Source organism: Mesocricetus auratus, unplaced genomic scaffold (genome assembly GCF_017639785.1).
Source record: "Mesocricetus auratus isolate SY011 unplaced genomic scaffold, BCM_Maur_2.0 Super-Scaffold_15014, whole genome shotgun sequence".
Lineage (NCBI taxonomy): Eukaryota > Metazoa > Chordata > Mammalia > Rodentia > Cricetidae > Mesocricetus > Mesocricetus auratus.
The window spans coordinates 27,171,099-27,190,112 of NW_024429186.1; the positions used below are offsets into that span (position 1 = coordinate 27,171,099).

At 38.7% G+C, this 19,014-nt stretch overlaps 1 protein-coding gene across 9 annotated transcripts in view; it reads left to right on the forward strand.

Annotated features, from left to right (window-relative positions):
* The window catches only part of Cep128 (centrosomal protein 128), a 345,498-nt gene that overhangs the window by 306,314 nt on the left and 20,170 nt on the right, over window positions 1-19,014 (forward strand). For all 9 annotated transcript variants that reach the window (XM_040742677.1, XM_040742676.1, XM_040742670.1 and 6 more), the window contains 2 exons: window positions 12,184-12,261; window positions 15,771-15,884. In XM_040742677.1, coding sequence (XP_040598611.1) covers window positions 12,184-12,261; window positions 15,771-15,884 — 192 coding nt within the window. The remainder of the gene's footprint in view (window positions 1-12,183; window positions 12,262-15,770; window positions 15,885-19,014) is intronic.

Genomic DNA, 19,014 nt, shown 5'->3' on the forward strand with positions numbered 1-19,014 from the left:
CATAAAAGGAAGCAAAGGCTCTACCTCTGACATGGTTTGTTTTACATCCTTGTAGAGCAAGTCTGGGACCAAATACACCCTAGGGTGGGTAGTAATCCTTGGAGACATTTTTCCAGCAAGATCGTTTATCATCATTTAGCAATGTATAAAGATGTCTCATCATCTGTTACAGTTATTACTTTTATTGAATGCTAGGTAATAATTCAGACTTATCCACCATGACGACAAAGAAAAGGAAACTGGCAGAGGAAGACATTTCCCCAGAGACTCAGAAGATATAGTAAATGTAAAGTACAGTTAGCATCAGACTCAGGTGGTCATTGATTGTATAAGCAAAAAGCCAGGCTGAATCTCTCAATGATGCTATAGATTCAAGAATCAGTTTCTGAATAGTTTGTGTGTGTGTGTTTGTGTGGGTGGTTACATGCAGGAATATAGCAAGGCTAGATGGCTGACATTAGGATATTTTCCTCAGTTCCTTCTAGACTATTTGTGGCAGGGTCCTTCACTAGATTCGGAGTTCATTTTGGTTAGACTAGCTGTCCCCAAGTCTCCACATCTGCCTGTGTCCACCTTATTCCAGTTCTAGAGTTACAGACACACTCTGCCATGCTTTTAACATGGGTGCTGGGAATCTGCTCATGTTTACACAGTTGTCATTTTATGTTCTTGGATGTTTTCTGATTAGCAATTTTTTAAAACGTTACAAGTGATTATGTTTTTAAAAGCAATGTACTTTGAAGATAAAACCCCAAGAAGAATGGCCTGGTAGTAAAGATTAATTAAAACACACAAGAAAGGTAGTTAAAATCTGAAACCACTATTTGCAAGACAAGTATCTTCCAGGCTTATTAATGGAAGCTTTTCAGCCCTTATACCTCCTGACTTATCGTTTTCATTGCAGTGAAGAGACGTCATGACCATAGCAAATCTTATCAAGAAAACAGTACATTGCATTTGCTTACAGTTACAAAGGTTCAGCCTATTATCATCATGATGGGGAGTGCAGCATCCTGAAGGCAGATTTGGTGCTGGAGCTGAGAGTCCTACATCTCTCACACAACAGGAAGTAGACTGGCAGTCATACTGAGGGAAGCTTGAGCAAATGAGACCTGAAAACTCACCCCCATAGTGACACACTTCCTCCAACAAGGTCATTAGAAAATAGTGCCACTCCCTTTGGGGGGCATTTTCTTTCAGACCAGGACACTTCCTAAAACAAGTGGATATTTCATAGGTTTAAGTTCTTTTTAAAATTCCTACTTAGTTATTTGTCCTGCCCCTTTCCTACTCTGACTTGTTCATCAAAAGACTAAAATGCAAAGAATTTAAAGCCCATTTGTTCTAATTATTCTAATATATTGTAGATCTAACAAAAGGAAATTATCACTATAGATTGTGGAAGCAAATAGCCATTTCATGTTTTTCTGCTTTTATTGTTTTTATTCTTACAAATGGATCTTCTGTGTTTTTCAAGGTGTATAAATGGCAACTAACATCTTTTAGTGATACTGTATTATATATAATAGACCCCATTTTTACTCATCAATAGGTATCTTATTTACATCTCCAATACATTCTTTAAATCCTAGAATTCCCTTTAAGAGAGTAGCAGTATATATATTAAAAAACACAACCTGTGTCTGCATCCTGTTAGAAATGATATCAACAAATTTCTCAGCTTCATCTTCTGGCTAATGCTTGGGAGTATAGGCTGTAGGAGCAGGAAAATATATAAAAACTGAAATATGTATGTAGTTATTAGAGATGGCTAAGAATCAAGTTCAAATACATTTACTCAGTAATTATTACATATTAATGCTATTAATTCAAAGAATAGTGTGTGAAGGTAGTTTCTGTTATAGATGTTATGTGCATATCCTCCAGAATTAAAGGTGTGTGTTTCCTTAATGGGACTGGAAATCTGTTAGTTTCTCGAGCTTAGATTTCCCGTCTTCAGAAAGGTGTTTGTTTCCTTACCGGGACTGGGAATCTGTTAGTTTCTCAAGCTTAGATTTCCTGTCTTCAGAATCCTGAGGATTAAATATTTCAAGTCTATTCTATACAATATATAATGTTTGTAAAAGCAGCCAGTCCTTATACTTATGGATTTTCAAGTTAGTAGGACAAAGAAAACAGGAAATGAAAAATTGTAAACTAGTACGTGTGTTTGTGTGTGTGTGTGTGTGTGTGTGTGTGTGTGTGTGTGTATAGTCTTTCTGTCTCACCATGGTCCAAACAGTTTCTTTTTGTTAAATACTTCAGTATTTCTGTTTTGTAAAGTGAAGTTTAGTGCAGGGATGCAAATAGATATGATTGCACATAATATATATACATATATATACATTGTGATATTTTAAATAGTGTCTGTATAGCAAGTGTCTATGGAATTCACTCTAGTTCCTATGAATTACATGTTTTTATCGTCCTTGTTGCCTACTTTCCTTTTTAATATGTTGAGTAAAGACTGCCGAACTTCTTCCCTGTGATTGGAAGTGTTAGCATGAAGTAGGAGAGGGGCCCTAAGATCAGAATTTCAGATGTTTTGATAAGACAGCTTCTTTTCATACCAGCTACCATGCCATGGCACTAAATTGTTGCCCAGATGAATGAATGTGTGACTTTTCATCTGGAAAGAAGAAAGAGAAACGTTAGCAACTTCAGATTCAGAAAAACAATTGGTTCTGGCAATTGTCAGAAGAATTTGCTCACCAAATAATCCCCAAAACTATTCTGTGCCCACTGGCTTTCATTGTATACGTTTCTCAGCCAATGGTTGAACATTTGACACCTGGCTGAGTTAGAGTCCTGCCTGGCTACCTCATGTGAAACATGCTAACGTTTACTTTTCATGGCAGCTGCTGAGAGGAGATACCTGCCATAAACCATCACTCTAGCAGCAAAGTGTTATTTGAACCAAATGTGTTCTATTGGTGAGAATTCCTTGTGAGGAAGTTTAGTTGGATTTGGATGGTTCGAAAATATACTGGATGGTCTTTGCTCTGTCTGCTTTGACCAGTCACCAGGGAGATGTATTGTACAAAATCCAAGGTAGTATTTCTGAGTGTTCAAAAAAGGATTAATTATGAAAGCATGCATTAAAAATAGAGTTTGTCTCAGTTACTGGTGAAATAATTCTCAAAGCTACAATGATAAAAATGAGATACAGCTTGCCTGATTTCTATTTAGATCTGCTCTGCCTGTCCCAGGAAAGTCATCCATGTGGGGGATTAACTGTTCAGAAGCACTTTCAACACCCAGATACTGTGTGTGGAGCAATAGAACACGATTAATGTGTTCTGTCATCCTCCTTAAGAATACAGAACACCTTTTAAACAGGAAATACCCCTTCACTTTGAAAGCACAGATTAGTTATGTTCACTTCACCCAGGTGTTTTGAAATGAATTATTCTCGCCAGAAAAATAGTCATTCCGTATCATTGTTCAGTACGGGGACCCTCTGTTCCGTGTTAAATGTGAACATGCCAAATATGACTGCATGTTCCAGTGTGCATCAGGGAGCCTGCGGGAGGCTCGGCTGGAAAGCCATGAGCGTTCCTCAGTATAGGCCCTCTTCAGTGTCCCCATCCTTGGCCAGTGTGTTTAAATCCCTCTCTTGCTCATGCATACGAAGCAGGCTACCCTTCAAATCCACAGTCCCTGCACCATATGTTAGATACAGTTCTTGCGCTGTACTTTTTACCTCAGCCCACACTATTTAACTTGACCTCTCTGTGTCCTTCTGTTGGATCTTTTTCACTTGAGTTTTAAGTATATTTAGAAATATTCTCTATCCTTCAAGCACAACTTTTAAGTTCTATAGTTCAGAAATAATTTTGCCGTTTATTTTTAACCGATATTTCTAAATATCTTCATCTTCTTGATGGAGCTATTTACCCTCATAAGAATGAAAATTGTCAGTTTTACATTTGTGCAGATATGCAATTATCACATCAAACTTGCTCGTATTCAGCACTAAATGTATGTGACATTGGCCTTCCTTTGAGAACTTACTGTCTACTTAAACACACACATAATTAATTGATTTGGCATGTGACAGGAGACATATATTCACATAGGAATCAGATTCCCATGCTCCTAACTCATACTTTAAGGGGAAAGTTCAGGAAATGATAACTACTGTTATCACTGTAATTGTAGCTAGTGTTTATTGCCTACTTACTACCTGCAAGCCCTGCTCTGTGCCCTTACTTGTTAATATACTTGCTACTCGTGACACTGCAGGAGTGAGTTATTTTTATCATTTCTATTTATAAATGAGGGAAGAGTCCCAAGTATTCCCATGCATCAGGAACTTCCCTAAGGACTCACAGCAAGTAAGTGACTAAACCAGTATTTAAACTTAGACAGATGGCTTAAGAGCCCATGCCTTTTAAATGCCATGTTAGAGGGAGTGGTGGCCCAGCAAATCCCTCAGGACACTCAGGAGCTAATTAAAGCTCTGTATATGGAAAAACACAGCATTCTGGGCAGATGGGCCTCGGTGCACAAAGTCATCACAGCACAGTGGCTTTTGGGAGAGAAATCAAGTCTGGACTTACATTTGTGCCAGTAGCACTAGAAGCACGGCATTTAGATTAGGTCAGCTGTAAAGTGGAAGAGTGGATTTTTTTGTTTCCTTTTAGAAGCATCATTTTAAAGAATATAAAATGACAAGTATTTGGAGTTAAAGACTGACATCTGTTTGTCTTACGATTATCGATATCCTTTTCTACCACAGTGATGGTCTTCAGCTGCACGGGTGCTGCAGAGAGTTGCTTTGCCCATTTTATCTTTGGAGTGAATAACCATAACCACAACACACACACACACACACACACACACACACACACACACACGCACGCACGCACGCACGCACGCACGCACGCACGCACGCACGCACACTTTGTAGCCTTTTTCGTTTAAAATTGCAGATCTCAAGCTACCACGGCAAGAACTTATGTTTATCATGAGCTAAGACTGGAACAAAGGTCATTACTATGTTCAGATCTGAACTTCTTGGGCTCAGATTTGAAAGCTAATGCCTGTGGGCTGTGGGTTGAATACTTTGCCCAGATTCATAAACTGGTTTTGTCAACACTGAGATAAGCCACTGTGTCTCCTGGTTCCTAACTAGTGTTTCATTTCCACTGCATCTTACCATGTCCCTTAAATAGAACGCCATTGTAAAGGAAGAAAAGTGTTATTTGTACAGAAGACATTTTATGTACAGGTGAGACCCTAAGAACTTTATGTCACAAACCATGATTTGAGGTGTGAGAATTTGGGGACAAATCAGGAGCACGGGGGTGACACCTGTGGTCTCGTGGGAGTTCACACCAGATCTTTCACAGAGTTCCACACCAGTGGTCCCTGGGGGAACTCAGAACCTCTGTGTTGTTTATCAGGCCTCTAGCCTTCCGTGAATACTCCCAAACTCCATGCATTCAGAGGATGAGTGTGGGGTGGGTAATAGCCTAGTGGCAGTACATTTCTATGACACATGCGGCTACTACATCTTCCTCCCAAAAAGTTGCCAGCTGTCGTAGTCCCCACCAAAAGTGTTCAGCTTGTGATCACACTTGGGCACAAATCCAGTTTGTGGCGCACATGTCATCACCCTTTGCCTACAACCTATATAATCTCCCTGCTTTAGTTTGGGTATGTGGTTTCTCTAGCCTTGATCTGTGGGACTGGAGAACCCTCCCAGGAGTTGCTTTGCTCAGATAAACCTGTTGGTATACTTCTTCTATTTGGTTTGTTCTGGTTTACAGAATCAGCAAAGAAATCTATTATCAGGAGACCAAAAACCTACTAGTAATAATAGTAATTGAGGACCAATACTCAAAGTTTCTCTCGGGCCTTCACATACACATGTACATATAGACATAAATGTATATACACAAGCATGGGGATACGTACTCTATTATTTCACTGGAATTAAAGTGTGCATGAAAAAGTTTCTGGTTGGTGTACACTAAAGTACTCAGTCAGTTTACTCTTGAGCACACCCATATAAATTGGATTAGAGACTACATCTATTGTATCTATTGATAAAATGGTTAATATGTGAAATAGCAGATGTAACAATGCTATTAGGATGAGGTGATGGGCATATACACGATCTCTATACATTTCTTATTTCCTGTGTGCTTGGAAATGCTGATTCCAACATGGGAGCAGTTTCATGAATTTTCATAGTTTTAAATGACAAAGTTGTAAATCAAGGCAAGTTTAAAATACATTGGTGGGTACTTTAGAGAGGCAGGTGCAGCCAGATGGGAGGAGCCTTTCTACCCCCTCAGATGCTGTCAAGCAATATTCATAGCTTTTGAGGTGGTGGAAGATATCAGTCTGCTAGTTAATAGATTTCAAAAGGTTCTTATATGATAGTCAAAGGATGCTAGTTCTGACACAGCTGTAGACAAGGAAGACTAGTTCAAGCCCCAGATAAGGGACATGTGACATATCATAGGATTTCTTTTCCTAAAATTAAAATAAACAGAAGTACAATTTGGCCTAACAGAACTGAAGATAACAGATGAAGGAAATGTGTATTTTAAATAACATTCCTGAAACTTTGCTTCCCCTCAGTAAGGGCAGGTGACTTCAGCCTCCTCCCTAGTGCTCAGTTTCCCTCCCTTGTGAGTACATTTCAGTTTCAGTAGTTGAAGAAATACATTACACACCTCCCTTGTCAAACATATTATTTAGTGCACAGAGAGAACTATGTTCTTCATAAAAGGGACTGGCAAGAACAAATTTACAGAGACAAAGACACATGTTTATTTAGTCCCTGTGTTCTCATCGTTCACCTCATTCTTAGTGTTTTCTCATCAGGAAAAAAATGCAACACTTCAAACCACCTGCTTGGAAAGAACTCTGTGTCTTATGTAAACTAATAATTCACTCTTTAACAATTCCAAACATGTATACGATCATTTATTCATTGCTTCATTTTCTCCCAGACTCCTCCTCTATGTTCTTCTCCCAATTTCAGGTCATCTTCTGAGTTTTTGTTTGTTTGTTTTATAACTCACTGTATATAGTGTTCCCTGTGTTTGCACAGGTAACCATCTAGGGGTAACACCCCTCCTGAAAACTGCCCCTCCTTCCATCAACTTCCATCAATTGCCATTAGCGCCTCAGCTTGAGGGGTTATCATGAGCTTCTCCCGTATCTGTGCTGGAATGTTGAATGGCTCTGTCTTGTGTGGATCTTGTACAGTCACCCGCAGCTGTTGTCAGTTCATAGATGTGCTGCTCTTGTCATTTCCAGATGTTGATTGGCTTTATCTTGTATGGGTCTTGTACAGTCATCCATAGCTGTTGTCAGTTGACAGGTACACTGGTCTTGCAATGTCCAGAAGACCCAATTTCACAGCACCCCTCCCCATCCTTTAACCATTAGAATCTGTACACTCACCTCTTCTGCAATGTTCTCTGCACCTTGGGCAGAGGGAGTCGTATACCATTGCCCCATTTAGATTTAAACACTGTACAGTCAACCTTTCTCTGACTAGCTGTGAGACTTTGCATTAACTAACCTTAATTCACTGCAAAAGGAAGCTTCTTTGATGAGGGGTGTGAGCTGTACTAATCTATGGTTATAAGGACAAGTATCTAGAGGGCAGGTTGGTGCTGTGTCCAGTTAACAAAGTAGCAGTTGTAGGTTCTCCTTTGGGCCTAGGGCCTCTCCAGCCACAGGATCTTGGCCAGGTTTATAGTGGCCAATGTAATACAGAGACTTTTGGCAATGGAGGAGCCCACGTAGCTGTCTTCTCTGGGCCTGTTGCTGGATGTCATCAAGAACTCCAGGCTTTGCAGGCCTGCTCTTGGCGTATAAATGTAGTATTCTTTTCGTGTTTGGAGGCCTCATGAAGGATATTTAGCAGCAGCACGAGGCTTTGCAGGCCTGTTCTCTGCTACTGTTCAGTTTGGTTCCAGAGAGTGGTAGACAGTTTGGATAAAGACAGGGCCCTTTAATGCCAATCCAGCTGTGTTGGATCAAGTCAGCATCAGTGAAAGGCATACAGTCCATCCTTTATGTGAGTTCACCCTTCCTCCCCTTGAACCGTGTTTACTCAGGTCTTTTCACCACCATTCAGCCATTTGTCAGGAAAGTTTTGCAGTAGATTTCTTTCCAAATGAAATAGAATTGCATTTTTGAACCCAAATAAATTGCTTCATAACCTTGTTTATTTAACATGTACGTTCTGCCAGAAATATACACAGTCTTAAAAATGTAGACAAATTCTCCTTTATCATCTACACATAATGATTTCAATACCAGTGTGAGAAAATTTTGTTACATGTTATATATTAATAAAATTAAACAGATGTGCATTTTTACAAAGGCAAGTATGTACAGCCTATGGTCAAATTTGTTTCATAAGTTTTCTCCACAGGAGGCAGGATCTAAGATTTGTAATGCATTCTTCTTTAATTCCTAATTGATGCTACTTACGCTGTCATATGATATTATTCAATTTCCTTCTGGTCAGAAACAAAGGAAGATCTAAGGGAATAGTTCTGTCGGCCAGTTCAAACTGCTTGGCTCTGTAGGAGTCTGATGTGGGTTGAAACCTTGGAAGAGTAAAGTTGGCAGCTTGTGCTTTGCCTTTGTTGACAGACATGTGAACACATCTGTAAGTGGCAAGCCACAGGGTCTCACAGACAGTTTCTTCTGCCACTTGCTTATACTCTTAGGAGAAAATAAAATCCAGCAACAGACTTTTGTTTTCTGGGCATTAAATAAAGATCCATGACTTCATTAGACTGTTTAGAGCATAGTAACTTCATTTGTTTTTGTTCAGTCACCATTTATTTGAGGAAAGTCTTGTGAACCAATGACTGTGCTCTAGTCCCACACATTGTGATTTCCAGACTCCTTTGTCTGTGTGTGTGTCTCTTTCTGACTGCTGTGCATATGCAAATATGTTTAGATATACATAGTCCTAAGCATAAAAGATGCTTAGGCAGAGGCAGGTGGATCTCTGTAAGTTTAAGGCCAGCCTGGTCTACAGAATGTGTCCCAGGACAGGCTCCAAAGCCACACAGAGAAACCCTGTCTTGGAAAACAAAACAGCAGCAACAACAAAAAACCAGTCCTATCAAGAACATATCTTCAGAGCTTGGCTGAAAATTGTTGATAGATAGAAAGGGGTTGGAAATAAAGTAGCCACAGTTACAGCTTCTGGGTCTTTCTATGCTTTGGTAGTTTACTGTTATATAAATGTGGAGGGGGTGTTTTTGTAGTGAAAACATTGCCCATTCTACATTCAGGCTACTGGAATTTACATCCTGGTTTTGCTACTATGTGATTGTCAGTTGTTGCTTATACTTTCTGGTCCCTCATGGCCTATCTATAGACTATATTTACAGTAATATGTCCACACTGCTTATGGTGGTGTGGGGAATGCATGGCAGATTACACTGTAACTCGGGTTTGCATTTTCAGGTAAATTATATTTTTTGATTTACCCTTTCATTATGCTTCCAAACAGGATTGGAATTAACCAGTGTCCCTAGGCCATGGGAATACAGTTATACAGTTTCCTGCAGGAAACTGGAAATGTGTGTGTGTGTGTGTGTGTGTGTGTGTGTGTGTGTGTGTGTTGCATTCTCTGTTGTTTAAAACAGTACTATGATAATATGATAACTGTTATAGAACTTTTCAGAAGCAAGCTTCCTCCTTTTTGAAATGGACTCACTTGATGTTCCAGCAGTCTTGAATTTGAAGTCTTCTTGCATCTATTTCCTGATAGCTGAAATTACAGGCATGTGCCACCCTGCCTAGGGAGAAACATTTTTAAAACTGTCTGTGAACATCTGATATGTTTCAAAGAATTGAATTAATCACATCATTTGCTGCTACCATATACAGAAATATACTTGAAAAAGTGGCCTATAGATTGTTAGTGAGGAATTCACACTCCTTAAAGTATTAAGCAAAATTAACAGGCACACTCACACACACACACACCCCAACTGAAATAAGTTATGAGAAGATATGAAGAGAGTTCATGGAGACATAGATGAGGGAAAGGGACTTATGTTCAAATAACTGTGCTTAATAATGAGATGAAAACTTTTCATGCATGTCACAATAATGCAGTCATTCGAATATATACCCAAAAAATCACAGTCATAATAAACTGATATGGGACCATGCAAAAATAAAATAAAGAAGGTCACAAAATCACCTGGTTGTTTGAAAATTATTCAGGTTTTATAGAGGTTATTTGCTTATTTGAGAAAGAAATGAGTTTTAAATGCCTAGCCCAGGTTCAGAGGATCACTCCCAAATGAGAAAAAAACATGAGGTTATAAAAAAAGGAAATAAAATTTTAGTGCTGAAAGTCTATTAGAATCTACTCATGAAAAGGGTTTCATTCAATGCACCGTTTTGTCTTAAAATAGTCATCAGAGCTTTGCTTTGTGTTTTATTTTCAAGAGCTAGTATAGTTCTTAAATATCTCTAATTTTATTACTTAAGTAAATATAACTTACAAAGTGACTCAAAATAAAAAAAAATTCCCTGCTCTCTGAAACCTACATGTTGTGTCCTATATTAAGAAATTGTCATCTTGATGAATCTTTCCAACCCATTGAAAAATTAAGTGAAGCCATTTAAAATGTATGGCAGTTTAAGTAAGTACATGAAACAGAAAAACTAACAATAATATAAATGTTAAGCAGAAGGAACAAAATATTAAATCTTTTAAATAGACCCTGAGAAAGAACACTTTATTGACTTGGAACAGCAGCTGCAAAATAGTGATGACTGCATTTGATTTGCCCTCTAAAAGCTTATGGAAAATAGGAGCACTGATTTGTGTATGACAAAAGCAGAAGACAGCTGTCATTCCCAGGTCACAAGACACTGAAGAGGTCACATAGAACTCAGAACAAAAAAGTCAAAACCCATGTGTCTGTCAAAGGAATCGCAATGGAAAGCAGGCATCATTCGCTCTGCAGAATTCCAGCTAGGCTTTTGATTGAACTCATCAGTACAATTGCTGAAGGAGTGGAAGATGGAAAGGAATGAATTGCAAGTGTGGTGAACAAAGACATCCCATTAGTTTCTTGTTTCCATCCATTGCTGTGCCCAGAGCCTGTGGGAGACATAAAGGACATGCTCTGGAAAAACTTCCTTGGTGATGAGGCCCTAGTGCGAGACGCCAGACAGAGCACAGCACAAAACCTGTAGAATAGAGTGGGGTCAAGTGGGAAGACTGAGTGAAACATGATGAACCCCCTCTCAAGGAAAAACTTACTCTATGCCCATGAATCAGAACCTACCCATCCAATAGAAAGCCCGATGACTACATGACTTGCTCACTGCTAAGTCTAGTGACACTCCCAGCCCACAGTTCATGAAAGGTGTCAGACATCACGTGAAACATGGTGATCACTAGCGTATCTGCAGCTCTAAGATTTATGCCCTGAGTTTTACTTCAACTGTAGGGTTTTGATTTTGTTTTGTTAAATTAAAATTCATTTCCAATTCAAATGCTTACTCCGGTTACTAGTACCATCTTTGGCTCAAGGTTGCTCTAACCACTGAGTCTCCAGGAGGTAATTTCCAGATCATTCCCTCTTGACATTTACATTGGTGGATGTAACAAAATCAGCTATTCGATGGTTTTGTAATAACTTATTGGTTTATAATCAGCAGTCTTACGCCTTCATCCCAGATGTTTGATTTCAGACATTTATTCTGTTTTCTGCGAACTGCTTTGTATTTTTGTTTTTTCCTAAAAATAATTGTTGAGGACTCTTTTCTTCCGAATGACAACATGTCTAATGTGCTCCATAGAAACGTACTGCAAACTCATCTTTTTCTGACTATCACCTGGTGGTTAATTTCTGGTGTTCACTGAAGCAATTTCTGTAAATTAATGCAAATATGAAATGCTCTATAGAAAATTTCATAGCATGTCAGTTGAAAGCAATTATCTAGGAAGCCTTTTAAAGGAATCAGGTTTGAAAATGCATCTCATATACTTTGTGAAAGGACATAATTCTCCTGAATTAAAAGATCTATTGAAAATATTTATTCTTATTTGGCTATAAATGTATAGTGTGATCGGCTGGTGGTGTGTCTTGTTTTCACTATTTAGATTCTGAGAATATTAATTTTTGATTGAGTCCCTTATGCTTTGTTTTGTTCTTTTCCTAGAGTACCCGAGTGGCCTTAGACCATCTGGAGTCTGTGCCTGAGAAACTGAGCCTGCTAGAGGATTTCAAAGACTTCAGAGTGAGGAAGACTGGCTTGTCTCTTTCATTATTTTTGTCTGAGTTAGAACACTTGACATCTTCCTGATGTGCAAGGAAACTTGTGGGAATGGAGGAACTTCTGAAAAACACTGGGGGCTTTTAGCAATACCATCTTACCAGAGTTCACTGACATGTGTGAAGTCAGGACTGAAAATAACCAAACTTTTGTATTAATATAACATAGGAAAATCAAAACTTTTATCTTACTATTAGAAATTTACTTTTTCCCTCTAATGCTGTAACAATAGTTTAGAAAACCCCAAGAATTAAAGGGGTGACACATTCCAATGACAACAGGAAGATGAGATACTTTCTGTTTTAGAGACATCATATTTCATAGTTATTCCTCTCCCATGGCATGTGAAATCAAGTTCATAAAAGTGTGGAATTCATTTCTTCACATGAATTCATTGCATCCCCTTTAGGGGATGCAAATGTAAAGTATAGCCTTAGCAATTTATAGCATGTTACAGTATCAACACTAGATACAAATAGAAGATTAAGAATGAAAGTGATACAAGGTCCATGTTATGAACATGAAGCCTCTTGTTTCAAATTGGCCTTAAAATTACTAAAAATATGACTTAACATAATATTTAGGCTCTCCTTAAATATAGTATATTATTTGATGGTGCATCTGAGTAGTAAATGTCAGCAAGCAATAGCTTGGATATGTTGCAATAACCGATATGATACAGATCTCAAAATTTAATGGGTGTCTTTGATTCGGCAACTGAACCGTTCTTAGTGTGATCCAAGAATGGGTTGACACATCCTGAAGCTGGACAGTTGCAAATAGGAGAAAATAAGTATTCCTTCTATACTAAAGTGTTGACTCTCTCTCACTATGTGACTGTATTTACAGTTTAAAGCCCCATCAGATGCTTAGGACACAAGCAAACAGAATGGTGTTGTTTCCCTTCACCCTCTTACGACCTGGTGTGGAGATGCTTTTACCATCATTCTTATTTTTCCCTCTGTCCTAGTGTTACTTAGATGAATGATGGATGGGTGAGAAACAGATGCCCATCTTAGACCAGGATAAGCCTGTGACATTAGGCTTCCAGTAACAGCTCACTTGCCCCACAGTGCTCTTATTGAACACAATGTTCATGAGTGCAGTTCAGGAGTCATGTTCTCTTATCAGAAGGTCTATTATTGTTACTCAAAGTCTAGTGATTGTCTATAAGCCTAGCTTAACCATGCATAGACTCAATTATGAGCATATGTTTAGATTAAATTTTTGTTAACAGTAATAAATAAAATACCCAGAGATTGATACTGGGGTTCAAGCTTCAAGCTGAATATTAGAAAAGCAAAGCAGCTTGCCACTAGCTCTCAGTTCTAGCTTATGCTGAAGGGGCTGATCCACACATGAGCTCTTCACCAAGCCTCAAACTGCTGCCTCTCCTCAGTGTGGCTGAAGAATGAATGCCTCTACTCTACTAAAGATCCTGCTTCTGTCTTTTATACCCCTCTAGTGCTGGGATTAAAAGCATGAGTTCTGTTACTCTTTTAGAATGATTCAATCTCATGTATTCCTGGGTAGCCTTGAACTCAGAGATCTGTCTATCTCTTAATCCTGAGTTCTAGAATTAAAGATGTATACTACCATCTCCTAGCTGCTGGCTACTGGGATTAAAGGTGTTTGTCCCACTTCCTGAGCTCTACAGCTTTTCTGAATCTTCAGTCAAGCTTTAATAAATCATAAATAGCATAACACTACAAATTTTTCTGGGAGAATTTTTTTCAAGTTCAGAGTTATGCCTTTTAATTCATTAAAAGTGGAACCTATATCCTGAAAAGGGACATACTTGCTAACTATTGTTGTTATCACAGGTAGCAAGCATTTTTTGTAATTTTTATTTCACTGTGCAGCAAACAGTAGCTAAATTCACTGTGGATTTTTTTGATATTCAGAGATATTTTTTCTGATTTACATATGAGAAAATTGAACCTTAGAGTATATAAATTAGCTGGTTGTGAGATCTAATTTGTCTCTTCTTTTCACTATTACCTCTGTCTTGAAACCCATTCCATGTGTTCATTTGTACTCCAAAACCATCTATACAATTAAAAATAGCTCATTTAAATCACTTTCATGAAATAATTAGATAAGACTTTGTGAAAATATTGATAGCTTCATATTATTAAATATGGGTTATATTTTCTCATGTACACACATACACATATATACATATATAGGTGTATATTTATAGTCTCTGGTGCCTATAACTGTCTATAAATCTGTATGATATAAATAAATATTTAGAGCCCTACATGTTTATCTAAGTTCAAGTTCATGACCCAGATGGCTTAATGTCTCAGGGAATACTTCTTAATATAGATTGAAGGACCTAAATACTCTTATCTGTATGGGTCCTACCCTTGGTGCCACCACTAATATATATACAAAAATGTACTTTACAGGTGTATTTCCTAATAGTCTATCTTTGTTTAATACACTTGACTTTATTCTTTCTTGAATGTGACTGTATCCTCCCTCCTTGTCTCCCTTCTTCTTTGAAGCCCATTTTTTAAGGAAAAAAAATGCTTCAGATCCGGGTATTGGTGGCGCATGCCTTTAATCCCTGCACTCGGGAGGCAGAGGCAGACAGATAGATCTCTGTGAGTTTGAGACCAGCCTGGTCTACAAGAGCTAGTTCCAGGACAGCCTCCAAAGCCACAGAGAAACCCTGTCTTTAAAAAAAAAAAACTTCAGCTCTGTCATTTGTATTTAAATATTGCTTATTTGCCAAGGTGGGAAGGGTGTGGCACAAAGTTCCAACCCAGATCTGTGACAAATTGCCTAGCTGTGACTGAGGTATTCACCACCTCATGGGAAGCTCTCTTTTCTTTCCTTTGCTTTCCTCGTGAAAATGAAAATCTTGGAACTGGAGTTCCAGTCCCTCTTCCTGCTTGAGCCACCAAGAAAATGAACATTCTCTGGGAGTGTTTCAGACTCTGTCTCCCATAGATATTTGAACACACCAAAATCATTTACCCTGATTGTCTTCTAAATTGTCCCCAGATATTAAATGTCTAAATAACTGACTGCTATATTCCTTCTTTCTCCTGAAAATGAAGAGAAGGAAAAAAATAGAAGAAAGGTCCTGAACATGTTGCTTTCTTGATTTCTTTGTTCTCTGAATTTGTATGATTATGAAGAATAATTAAATATTAAATTTAAAAATATATGTGTTCCAGTGGAACACAGCTCTTTCCCCAGCTGTGGAGCAGTTGATAGTTGTTCACAGCTGGGAAGGAAAGGTCAGTTTTCTCGAAGAGTATGTCACACCATCTTATCTCTGTGGCCAAGGACTTCATGGCCATTTTCTTCTTTTCCCTTGGTCACCTATTTTTCTTGTGCGTATCTCTCTAAATGTTGACTGTAGTTACATTTCCACTTGTCAGTATTTCCTTTCTCTAATTTCAAGCACTGGTTTTTCTTTCATTCGCCAATTTTTGAACCCTTTCTTGCTTTTCCAGGATTCCTCCAGTTTATCTGAGAAAACCGATGGCAGATACTCCAGATACAGAATTCACCGAGATTCTGTTCAGCTGCGCCGAGATGACATCAAATACAGAATCAAAAGCTTTAAAGTAATGTTCTTTTCATGCAATATTTTAAGTCTTGGGTCATTACCAGTCTTTAAATCTATAACGTTATAAGCAGCTGTGGTGTTGTTTATGTCAGGTACTTTGGAAAGAAAAGATTACACTTGATCCCATTGTTATTATAGCATGTCATCTGTTTATGAAAATTGATGCCACATATGAAATCCCGAGCCAGGAAAACCCTGGTCACTTGGTTGGTCAAAGATATTGTAAATGATTGCCTTCCTCCATGTGTAAGACAAGCTGCTTTCAGCACTGAAGCCCCCTTGAGTATCCTGGGTATTTCACCTGTAGCCTTGGTATTTCTAGCTGTTCTCTTAGGTAGGTGAATTCTATGCTAGGATTTCAGATATATAAATGTGTAAGCAAAAAGTAGATGATCATATTGACAAAAGTGTTCCATTCCCTAATCCTGACCCAATATCTATTGAGGGCAAATAGATGAACACACTTGGCCCTTGTTTTTGTTAGGGTTTCTGTTGCTGTAAAAAGACGCCGTGACTATGGCAACTCAGATGCTGCAAAGATAAACGGCACGCTTGTTGAGGGTATAGGCAACTGTTTATTGTAGAAATTACTCACAAGAGAAAATGAGCAACCCAGATGAGTCAGGTAGTTTTCCCACTATTGAACCGGAAGCTGAAAAGAGGGCAAGAGGCTCTGCTGTTCAGTCCTTTATTCCTTCCTCTGTAACGCCCCTAGCCATACCCTGTCTCTAGTCATGCCCAAAGTGGGTGTCGTTAGCGGCACGATTCAGCCCTTTCATTACCACATCCATGTGAGTCTTTAGAGCGCCACGTTGCTAATGGTGGAGTCCTAAGTTTCCCCTGCACAACTCTTAGAAGAAAAACATTTAATTGTGGTGGCTGGCTTACAATTCAGAGACTTAGTCCATTATCATCATGGCAGGATATGGTGGTGTACAGGCAGAAATGGTGCTGGAGAGGTAGCTGCTACATGTTGATATTCAGGCAACAGGAAGTAGACTGTCTCACTGGGAGTAGCTTGAGCATAGGAGGCCTCAAGTCCTCCTGTTCTCCAACAAGGCCACACCTACTCCAAAAATGCCATACCTCCTAGTAGTGCCATTCCCTTTGGGGGCCATTTTCTTTCAAACTACCACAGCCCTGAGGGATCTTAGCTCAGAACCAAGTATCTTGACTTGAACGTTGTGACATTCTGGCTATGTAATTTTTGTTATAGAGGCTATATTATACATTATAGGATAGATGGAAACATCCCTAAAGTCTACCAGTAGCATACTCACTGTCTTAGTTAGGGTTTCTATTGCTGGGACGAAACACCATGATCAAACAGCAAGTCGGGGAGGACAGGGTTTTTTTGCTTGCACATCAGCATTGCTGTTCATCACTGAAGGAAGTCAGGAGAGGAACTCAAACAGGGCAGGATCCAGGAGGCAGGAACTGATGCAGAGGCCATTGAGGGCAGTTACTAACTGGCCTGCTCACCTCACCTTCTTATAGAACTCAGGACCACCTGGTCAGTAGTAGCACCACTCACCATGGCCAGGGTCCTCCCGCAATGAACACTAAATAAGGAAATACCTTACAGCTGGATCTCATCTCTCATCAAGACATTTCCTCAACTGAGGCCCATTCCTCTCTGATGACTCTAGCTTGTGTCAAGTTGACACACAAAACCAGCCAGTATACCCACCCAGATTGCGACATCCAAAAAGATCTCCAGACATTTCCTGATAATCCCTGCACGGCAAAATTACCACCCTCAACACACACACACACACACACACACACAAACACACACACACAAACACACACACACACATACACAGAATGCTGATGCAGAGAGAATGCATCTATGTTCAGATGTGTAGTTACAATTATAAGTAAAAACAAGAAAGTATCCATTTACACACTTGAATACTAATGAATATTCATTATACAGTATTATTCAACAGTATGTTTTCACTTATTACAGCCAACTATAATTATTTCTAAGGAGCCTCCTTCCTCCTAATGTAACTGGAGAGAGTACCCAGTGGATAGAGAGATAGTACTCATTCAGTAAATCCTGCCTAGCATAGTTATATTGTATTATTGATACCTTCAAAGTTTAGAGAATTTCTCATGATTCTATTACTTTTCACCAGTTTTTAAAGTTAGGATTATTAGCTATAGTGATAACCTTTTTGTGTTGTATGACAATTTTTATATGTTCTTACAACATTCCTTCATAGTCCCATACATTCTGAATTAATTCATTTTTCCTTCAGTGGAATTTAATGTGCAGGTAATAGGAACTAGTGATAGTTACTAATCATCACTATGCCTCCTCCAGTTGATATTGCCATCCTGTGTTACTGAAGAAATTAATGCTACAGAGTAGCTAAACAGTTGAATCAGTATTTAAATCTAAGTCTACCTAAGTACAGTATTGTGTGTTCTTGACCATTATGCTATTACTATGTTTGGACTTCATATGGTTCATAGTCACAATATATAGGACTATATATATATATACATATATATATATATATATATATATTTATTTGGTTTTTACGAGACAGGGTTTCTCTGTATTGTTTGGAGGCTATCGGTCCAGCCCAGCCTCGAACTCACAGAGATCTGCCTACCTCTGCCTCCCGAGTGCTGGGATTAAAGGCGTGCACCACCACCGCCCGGGATAGGACTATATTTTTAATGTGTTGTAAAAGTTTTCTCCAAAGCTACATGACTACATTATTACCAGTTTAACAGAGGTCTGGATGTATATTAAACATTTAAAACATTTCCCGATGCAGTGTGATTTGCTATCTGGTGAATCTGTGTTATCTAGTGGTGTCAAACTGCTATAAATCAGTGCAATTTTCTTAATAGCATATGGCAAAGGCATGAATGTTTAACATGTGTGGCAAGTAATTGCATAGTTGTATGTTAAATTGGATTTGCAGCTGAAGACGAGATCAGGCCTGTTTGTGATGTGGGTTAAAACTTGGAAACATGAGAAAATAAGCTTGAGGATTTCAGAAATAGATGGTATAAGTGTAGCAGAGGCCCGCAGATTCTATCTTACAATGGCCATCTCCTGAATTAATACTCTGTAACGATTTTCACTCATTTATCCATTCTTGTAA